Source organism: Theobroma umbraticum, unplaced genomic scaffold, assembly GCF_002168275.2.
Source record: "Theobroma umbraticum cultivar Fairchild unplaced genomic scaffold, ASM216827v3 scaffold_204.0, whole genome shotgun sequence".
NCBI lineage: Eukaryota > Viridiplantae > Streptophyta > Magnoliopsida > Malvales > Malvaceae > Theobroma > Theobroma umbraticum.
Genome location: NW_018397267.1, coordinates 6,415,310 through 6,424,669, shown reverse-complemented (window position 1 = coordinate 6,424,669; position 9,360 = coordinate 6,415,310). Strand labels below are relative to the sequence as shown.

The 9,360-nt window shown below is 33.9% G+C and overlaps 1 protein-coding gene, 1 long non-coding RNA gene and 1 other non-coding gene across 4 annotated transcripts; all 3 read left to right on the top strand.

The window, feature by feature from the left end:
• The first annotated feature begins 333 nt into the window (after positions 1 to 333).
• Positions 334 to 1,263, top strand: LOC110424742 (uncharacterized). The gene is made up of 3 exons (XR_002445933.1): positions 334 to 625; positions 742 to 773; positions 1,208 to 1,263. It is a non-coding gene; the product is annotated as an uncharacterized LOC110424742 (long non-coding RNA).
• Positions 1,264 to 1,844: 581 nt separating this feature from the next.
• Positions 1,845 to 2,827, top strand: LOC110424781 (uncharacterized). Its single transcript, XR_016351764.1, has 3 exons — positions 1,845 to 1,969; positions 2,242 to 2,303; positions 2,577 to 2,827. It is a non-coding gene; the product is annotated as an uncharacterized LOC110424781 (transcript).
• A 2,496-nt stretch (positions 2,828 to 5,323) lies between these two features.
• Positions 5,324 to 8,844, top strand: LOC110424239 (LRR receptor-like serine/threonine-protein kinase IOS1). 2 transcript variants are annotated; one of them, XM_089784802.1, is made up of 12 exons: positions 5,324 to 5,688; positions 5,779 to 6,242; positions 6,337 to 6,475; positions 6,569 to 6,640; positions 6,735 to 6,803; positions 6,888 to 6,968; positions 7,165 to 7,322; positions 7,450 to 7,670; positions 7,765 to 7,891; positions 7,991 to 8,053; positions 8,143 to 8,332; positions 8,430 to 8,844. In XM_089784802.1, exons 1-12 carry the CDS (start codon positions 5,339 to 5,341, stop codon positions 8,842 to 8,844), a joined length of 2,349 nt encoding a protein of 782 aa, XP_089640928.1. In that variant the 5' UTR covers positions 5,324 to 5,338. The 2 variants fall into 2 exon arrangements, with proteins under 2 accessions (XP_089640928.1, XP_021294455.2); XM_021438780.2 differs by having other exon boundaries at positions 6,735 to 6,806.
• The last annotated feature ends 516 nt before the right edge of the window (positions 8,845 to 9,360 follow it).

The window sequence follows — 9,360 nt, the reverse complement described above, 5'->3', positions numbered from 1 at the left end:
AACCTTCTCATACAATATTATTTTGGCCCTCGCACAAGCTTAGCTAAAAAAAAATAAATGTTTTGCAGAAAATTAAAAATTCATAAATTATTTACATATTTATCTATTTATTTCTTGATTTTTCTTGTATTTAATAGTGCGCCTCAACGAATGTTTCATTAAGGATATTTTTATGTCAAAATCTACTGTGATAGTTAAAACAGTTAAAATTATCTCGTTACTTATTTTCAAAAACAGTTTATTTTTTTTAGGGCAAAAAAAAATCCCCTATTAAATACTATATAACCGGGCCTTCATGTCTAACTTTTTCCCCACATCTTTCCCCAACTTTTCAATCTTTCCCGCCCTAAGCTCATCCCCTGCTGCTTGTCATCCCTTGCCCTGCCTTGCCACTTGCCGACCCTTGCTGACCCGTGCTCCTCGCTGACAGCCTCTTTACCAAATTTTCGTTCTCATAACTCTCTTCTTTCTAAGATCAATAGCTGTTTTGGTCTTCTTGCGTTAACTTTTAGCTCTGTAATCAAACGTTATTATGTTAAGTAGGTTGTTGCTTTGTTATCTGTGGAAGAGGTAGACTGGGAGCTCCTTCACGGCAGTGTCAAGTTTGCAACCAAGCTCAATCCAAGTACAAGTGCCCCTCTTGTCTTGTTCCTTAGAAAGTTCTGCCTGCTCTCTCTCTTCTTTTCCTTTTCTGTCTGAGCATTTTTTATTTTACTCTTTTCTTTTTCCATTACTTTCCAGTTGTTCTCTGGCATGTTTCAAGAGACACAAAGGTATGGCACCCACAATCTTGCTTGATTTTTTTGTTTCTTTATTATTGAAATCCAATAACTCTTCACGTATGTTGATAATGTTTGAATTTTGCATCATCCTTTTGCATATATTATGGGAAATTTCTTGGCCTAATGCTTTCCCATCGACTTATGTTCTGATAAAGAGATGAGCTTAACATTCTACTTCTGCTTCAGCAGTATTACGAAAGTCAGCATTTTTCTTCTGTTTAGTGAAGTTGAAATATGTGTGAGCCAAAAGAATAAGTGAACCAATGGTATACGGTCTCAAGCTTAGTTTCCATTAGCCTACAAACAATTTCTAAAATGTAAGTCAAAGATTAAAGTGGGAATCCGGGTATGGTTGTCCTGCTTATCCTACTAGTGTTTTTGTAAAGTCTTAAGGTGGCATTTTGCATGATGATACTTAGATGCAGGAACAAATTTGCTTCTCTGCTTGATGCAGAAACCCCCAGCACGAAGCCAAAATCCACAGAGGAAAAATCTGGTGAGAGCTTTTTATCTTGAATTGGATGTTTTTCATATGACCAATTTCATGCTTTAATCTAGGATGCTTGTGTTCATGAATTTGATGTTCTAAAAAATTATTTTATAAATTGGTACCGGTTGGGAGATGATAATATTATTACATATATGTCTTACTAAGTTTGCGGCTTTGGGGGTGCTTTTCTGTGTAGATGATGCTATTAAATATGACGCAGTGGTAACTTAGAATTTTTAATTTTCTCTAGTAATATCAAGAATATCAACACTTCTTTTGGTCTGTTCAATAGTCCATACTGAGCTGTATAAGCCAATTACCGGTATAAGTGATATATATTGTCAATTATTTGGGATAGTGCATATAAAGCATATATATATATATATATATATATATTGTCAATTACATATAAAGCATGAGAGGAGAGATAGTGCATATTGATAAATTTTTTATATTGTTTTTACAATCTTTTAAGTTTTCCCCCTTCGCCCCTAACTCATGAAAAATAGTGTAGTCCATTTGTTCGAAAGTTTCTTTGTTTTGGCTTTTGTTATTGCTTGGTCTTCAAGACTAGCTTTATTCCTTCATATTCTTTTCGTGGCCGAGCAGTTTAGTTGTTTATGATTATTCATGGTTTTGTGAATGCAGGGGTAAGCAGAGATGAAGAGACACTTTTGCGGACAGTTTATCTAAATAAGTAAGAATTTACTTCACTTCTCTTTGTATATATGGTTCCTACCCCCTAGTGTTTTGAAAGCATAATAAATTGGAGTGTTACCTTCCAGTTGAAGATTCGTTTTTGTGTAGTAGAAAACCATTTTTGAACTGTACCACCCTATTTTGGTCCAGCTCTATTTCATCCTTTTGCTTTGCTTCAGTGCAGGCTTACGTTCTAGTTGGGTATCATTATGGACTGTTTTTTATTTTATGTTAGGGTGTGTGTGTAACTTATGTTAATGTCTGCTGTAGGTTGCCTGACAAATTTCCTGAAGGATCTCGAGTTTTTGTGGTAGATTCAATGTTGGCAACAGGTACTAATCTTCATGTAACTGTTGGAAATCTTATGTTATATCCGTCCTATGTAACTATAAAGCTTTATGGCATTTTCCCCTCATATTTCATTCGAAGTGAAGTAAATCATTGATTTTTGCATTCAAAGTGAAGATAATATAACTATTTTCCTTGTAGCAGTGCAAACACAAATTGTTAGATTTGTAGGCATTGTGTTTTTAAGTGATTGTTTTTCCTAAGACAGGTTGATTTTGTTGCACTTCTTTTGCTAGTTTTCTTGTTAAAAATTTTAGGTGGCATAATTGTGGCAGCACTTAACCTCTTAAAGGAATGTGGAATTGAGAACAAGCACTCATGTGTATTGAAGATTTTGGAGGGATGGAAACTATATACACTCACGTGTATGGGTTTGATACTCGGGTGTCTGTTATAGTTGTACTTAGTACAACACACAATAATGTATTAACATCGTTTCCGTTGTTGGACTTTGAATACATTTTTAGTATGACATACGATAGCATATTTAGCTTTATATTTATATTTGTTTGACATTTTTAGATATGGTGTTTGTGATGATTTTTAATTGCATGAAATTGATTTTGAATTTTAATTTTTAATGTGTATTTTTTATAAATTTTTAATGTGAATTATGGATGTTAATTGATAATACTAAAATTTTAGTTGGTAATTTTTGTTGGAAATGCATTTCTAACAGAATAATAGAAATTTTGTTAGAAATGCATCATTGATGAAAAATTTTATCAGAAAATTTTCAAGGAATTTTCTATTGGAAATGAATTTCTGATGAAAATTCCATGAGAAATTTTCAATGGAATTTCGTGAGAAATCCTTTTTCTATGAAATATTTTGTTGAAAATTTTCAATGGAAATTTAGTTGGAAATGTATTTCCAATGGAAATTTTGTACGAAATTTTTTACGAATTTCTTTGGAAATGCATCTCCAAGGAAATTGATACGATAACGAATTATACAGTTTTTCTAATAGAATTTTGTGACGAAATTTTTCGTTAAAAATTTTCATTAAAAAGTATTTCTAACGATGTTTTTACCGATGGAAGTTTTAACGGATTTTTTCATAAAAAATTTGAAAAAAAAACATTTTCAATGAAAGTTTAATTTTTTTCAACAAAAAATTTCGTTTGAAAAAGCTTGTTTTTTAGTAGTGTATCAAGCATGCTTTCAAGCTCATAAAATTGATTCATAACAAAATGATCATCTATAGATGTGACAAAGTACTTCTTTTCAATCAATAGGTGTTTACTATGCATATCATACACAATATCATTTATATTCATATCAAATAAGGAAGAAAACTTATCTTATGATATGGTGTAGAGCTATTTTGCCACAATGAATCTCGTTCTTAAATTTTTTTTCAAAGTGTTCCAACTTGACAATGTTCATAACTATCTTATTTTGGTGAAGTCATTTTAAATTCTAATTCCACAAAAAATAAGTCTCAAAATTATTAGTATAAATAAGATTTAGATGAAATTCAAGAAATCGACAAAATTGACTTTAAAGCAAGAATTTCAGTAGACTTTTTTAAAATTTATTTCATCCCATCATTCGATATGCAAAAGAAGAATTATGCTAATAGTCTTTGAGATTTAATGAAGTTAATATTTAACTTTGCCTTTACACATTACAAGAGTAAATCATTAGAGATATTCGAGGGTTTGCAAAGTTGTGCAGCTTTAAAACTTATTTTTTGCAGCAAATGGATTATAAAGAATTTGGATTCTTTTGATAGCTGATGAGAACTCATGTACTTATGTTTATTTTTAAAATATAACACTTCTATCTTTTTTGATTTTTTTACTCTTATCTTATTTGTTTTGATATGTCAAAATGATTGGTAGCAAGTTTTTTATATAAACTTGTCGTTATGATATAATCCTTTCATCAAGGTACCATTTTATCTTAAAAACACTTGTATTTTTTCATATATAACATTTGGATAAAAATATTATTTCAATAATTACATTAAAAGATAAATTTCATTTAAAGAGATTATTTTTTATTTTGAAATTACACCAAGAATAACTTAGTCAAAAAAGTGTGTCACATCCCAAGCTTTTCTTTGGGTTAATGGTAATGACTAATGCCCCTTCTAGCACATCAAGTACTTGTTCAACTCATGGGAATTTTAATTGTTTTTAAAATTTTCCTTGTGTCATCAGCAAAGGTTTTACTAATCGTTGCACAACATTAATTAATTATCACATAAGTCTAGGTATAATATTTCATTTTAATTTTTAATTAATATAGTAGCAATCAAGGCACAAATGGGAGTTCGCGTTTTCCAACAGGCATAATGACTAAACCATTATTAAACAAAGTCTTCTCCCAAGCCCGCCATTGAAAAATACAGTTTGCTAAGACCGTTTACTTACTACAGCCTAAATTCCTAATTTAATGATCTGATCATATTTGTCTGTGCGCCAATTTCCGTTTTCAACAGAGAAATCAAACATGAAACAGTACCCACAGAGAAGGAAGGCCTGACAAAAATATGTTGTACAATTGACCAAGTTTTTTATACCAGTTTATCGTTTCCTTATGACCTTTCAAAAAAAATTATCGTTTCCTTATGGTACTTAGTTCTTATGTGTCATCTAAGTTATAAGATACTAACTGCTTCTTTGCTCTCAAATGTGAAAAGTCGAAGAGTCAGATGGGGAAGAGAAGGCATTTCCTATTGTTTAGCAGCTTTGCTCTGGCATTTCTGATCATTCATGCACAGGATCAATCAGGTTAGCCCATCTAACTCTCTGGATAGCATTTCCAATTCTCTTTAACTAACCAAATAACCAAGGCCTTCCCATGCTTCTTCCCAGGGTTCATTAGCTTAGATTGTGGGTTGCCAGAACGTTCAAGCTACAATGAAAGCACCACAGGCATAAATTATACTTCAGATGCACCATACATCCAAACTGGCATCAGCAATAGGCTACCTGAATTCAATTCAGGCATGCAGCAACAGGTTCTAGAGTATCTCAGAAGTTTCCCTGAAGGAGACCGAAACTGTTACATGATAAACCTCACAAAGGGTGAAAAGTATTTAATCAGAACAGGTTTCATGTATGGAAACTATGATGCAAAAAATGAAGCACCGGAATTTGATCTATACTTAGGACCTAATTTGTGGGCTACAATGGTATTTCAAAATGCATCTACTGCTATATTCAAGGAAATCATTCAAGTTCTTCAATCAAATTATTTGCATGTCTGTCTTGTCAACACTGGGAAAGGGATACCTTTCATATCAGCATTAGAGTTAAGGCTTTTGAAAAACATAACCTACAACACTCAGTCTGCAACAGAAGCACTGGAATTTTTCTTAAGGGATGATTTTGGTTCAACATCTAATTCAACGTTCAGGTATGTCATTTACCGAAACTTGTGGTGAATATGAAAGAAAAATAAATTTTGGATACTTCTTTCCTAGTTAATGAGCAATATTTGCCTCAGGTTTCCGCAAGATGTTTACGATCGTATCTGGCAGCCTTACCAAAGAAATGATTTGGGACAAATAAGCACCTCTTCTCCCATTTCAAGTAACAGCGATTACCAACCACCATTGCTTGCCATGAGGACTGCTAGCATACCAGCAAACGCAAGTCAACCCTTGAATTTTTCCGTCCAAGATTCTGATTCCAATTCCCAATTTTATTTGTACGTGCACGTGGCAGAAATTGAAGAGCTCCAAGCTAACCAGTCCAGAGAGTTCATCATCTATCTTAATGACAAGCTTTGGTTCCAAGCTTACAGTCCTACATATTTGCGGGCAGACACCATACAAAGCCTATCAGCAATAAAAGGAGGTCAGTTTTCAATGGTAAGAACCAGAGGTTCAAGCCTTCCACCCATCATTAATGCCCTTGAGGCTTATCGTGTAAAGGAACTCATACAGTCACAAACAGTTGAAAAAGATGGTATGTTCTCTAAAACTAATGATATAATATTCTCTCTTCATACCTATCATTCTGAATAATTAATATCACTCCTGTTTTCACAAATACATGATAGTTAATGCGATCGTGAATATAAAATCAATGTACGGATTGAAGAGAAACTGGCAAGGTGATCCTTGTGCTCCACAAAAATACTCATGGGAAGGTCTTAATTGCAGTTATGAGGATTCCAATCCACCCAGGATCATATCTTTGTAAGTCTATGCCTTGAAGTTCAACTTAGCCTCTAATTTGCTTTCAAATAATTTCGTTATTATCGTTAATAAAACTATTGCTCATGAAATCAGGAATTTATCCTCCAGCCGTTTGAGTGGAGAGATACCTCCAAATATCGTTAATCTCACTCAATTGCTATATCTGTAAGTGTCTCCATCTCATATGAAATAAGAAGCAATCGTCCTATAATGAGGATGGAGGAGAAATTAAGCTTACCTATGTCTATTACAATATCAGGGACTTATCAAACAATAATTTGACTGGACCAGTGCCTGAGTTTCTAACTCAACTGCAATCTCTGACTCTGTTGTAAGTTATTTGAGATTTTATACTTGAAAAATATAAATTTTGATTAAGGAGTCAAAGAAAATTTCTTCTCTATCTTCGTAGAAACTTGGAAGGAAACGCACTTAATGGTTCAGTTCCCAAAGGACTCATTGACAGGTCAAACAAGGGTTTGCTACAATTGAAGTATGCTTTTAATTTATGTTTATGAATATTCAATTTCCTTGAGTTTCTTTTACTTACCTCTTTAGCTAAAATCAAAACAAATTTACTACATGAGATGTTTAATTATTAGAAATTAGGATTGGTTCCGGATGACAATTATTAGCCCTTGTAATCCAAGTCTTGCTTTTTCTCCTTGTCAACTGAATCGATCATTAAGTGTGGAAGGAAATCAAATTCCTTGTACATGGGAATCATGCTCAAAGAAGAAGAAGAACAGTGCAGTGGTTCCAATAGTAGCATCAGTTGCTTCAGTGCTTTCTTTCCTCATAATTGCTTCGGCTTTCCTATGGTGGTTTAAAAGGGCGAAACCATCAGGTAGAACCAACCTCACAAAAAAATGGTGGATTTAAGAAACATTAAATTGAACCATTTCATGCTATTGCCAAAGTTTTTGTCAATAGTTGTATGCATATTGAACTTATTTTAACGTTATCATCAGCAGGCAAAATGGATTTGGGCTCTAGAAAACCATACCAGCAGAAGGAGTTAAAGAATCGACAATTTACATTCTCAGATGTCCAAAAGATGACAAATAATTTTGAGAGAGTTATTGGCAAAGGAGGATTTGGAACAGTTTTCCACGGTTGCTTAGGTGACACTCAAGTAGCAGTCAAGATGCTATCAAAATCATCTATTCAAGGGTATAAGCAGTTTGAAGCTGAGGTACAAGAGCCTGAGTACTAGTACTAAAGTTTGACCTCATTAATTACATATTTAACTAATTAAAATTTGGGTTTGAATTTATGACTATATATAGGTGGAGCTTCTTTTGAGAGTACATCATAGAAATTTGACTTCGCTTATTGGATATTGCGATGATGGCACTAACTTGGGGCTAATCTATGAGTTCATGGCCAAAGGGAACTTAGCAGAGTATCTCTCAGGTTTGAATTCATTAAGTCAATTACTACACTAGTTTCATTTCATTATTTACTTCAACAAAAGAAAAAGAAGAATTCATTAACTCACTTCTTATGATTCAGATAGCAGTAGCAGTGTCTTGAATTGGGAAGGAAGACTTGGAATAGCGCTAGAGGCAGCACAAGGTTAGCATGAGCTCACCTATAATTTCTATAGTCTTTGTTTTTTTGTTTATTTTAAAAACTAAATGTACAAAAAAGAAATGAAAATGCAGGACTTGAGTATTTACACCATGGTTGCAAACCACCCATAATTCACAGAGATGTAAAGTCTACCAACATCTTATTAACTGAAAACTTGCAAGCTAAACTATCTGATTTCGGGCTATCAAAAACATTTCCAATCGAAGGTGGCTCTCATGTCTCCACTGTCGTTGCTGGTACCCCTGGATACCTTGACCCTGAGTAAGTACATCTTGTTTTGAGATGATTGTTGATTTCTTATCTCTTTTCCACATCATTTGTTGCTGCAAATTTGTTGGTTTTCATGCTTGGCATGCAGATATTCTACATCAAACAGGTTGACTGAGAAAAGTGACGTTTATAGCTTTGGGGTAGTTCTTTTGGAAATCATTACAAACCGGCCTGTGATTACAAGAACCATAAATGAGCCTACTCACATAAGTCATTGGGTTGGTTCCATGTTGTCCAACGGGGACATTGAAAACATTGTCGATTCGAGGTTGCAAGGAAATTTTGAAATAAATTCTGTATGGAAAGCAATAGAAGTGGCAATGGCTTGCTTATCTCCTGCCTCCACGAAAAGGCCAACTATGAATTATGTGGTGACGGAATTAAGCGACTGTTTGTTAGCCGAGGTAAAGAGGACTAGAGGATTAGACGAAGATGAATCACAAGAATCAGTTGGCATGATAGCCATGGATCTTGGTTCTGAAATAACTCCTCTGGCAAGGTGATTAGGGGGAAACTATGTGATAATTCAACATATTTATGGTGTCTCGAGCTTTGTTGCTTTTTGGCTTCATCCACACCAAAAGTGGTGCTATCAAGTATCTTTAGGAAAAATTTGTCCTGGGCTACGTGTTTGTAATTTTATACTTGTACACACATAAAACACTTTCAAGAAACTAAGCCATGTACGTAAATAATTAGAAGACACTAAGCTTGGTAATGTAGTTTTTTACCTTAAATGGTAGAAGATGATTTGGTAATTTTCATCTTAAATGGTCTCAGGGTAGAATACAAAGAGATTTCAACAGCCATTAGAGCTAGAGAATCCATCATTACATTTGAAGTGCTACATGACAAGTTCACTGACATCGAAAACATAATCAAGCAGGATGATGAAATTACCATCCCGACTGTCGCAGCCAACTATGTTAAGAAATTCAAGTACCCTTCCACTATGAGAGGCGGTCACACCTGGGGCCATTACTCCAACAAAGGTAATTTTCAGTACTAAAGGAGGAAGT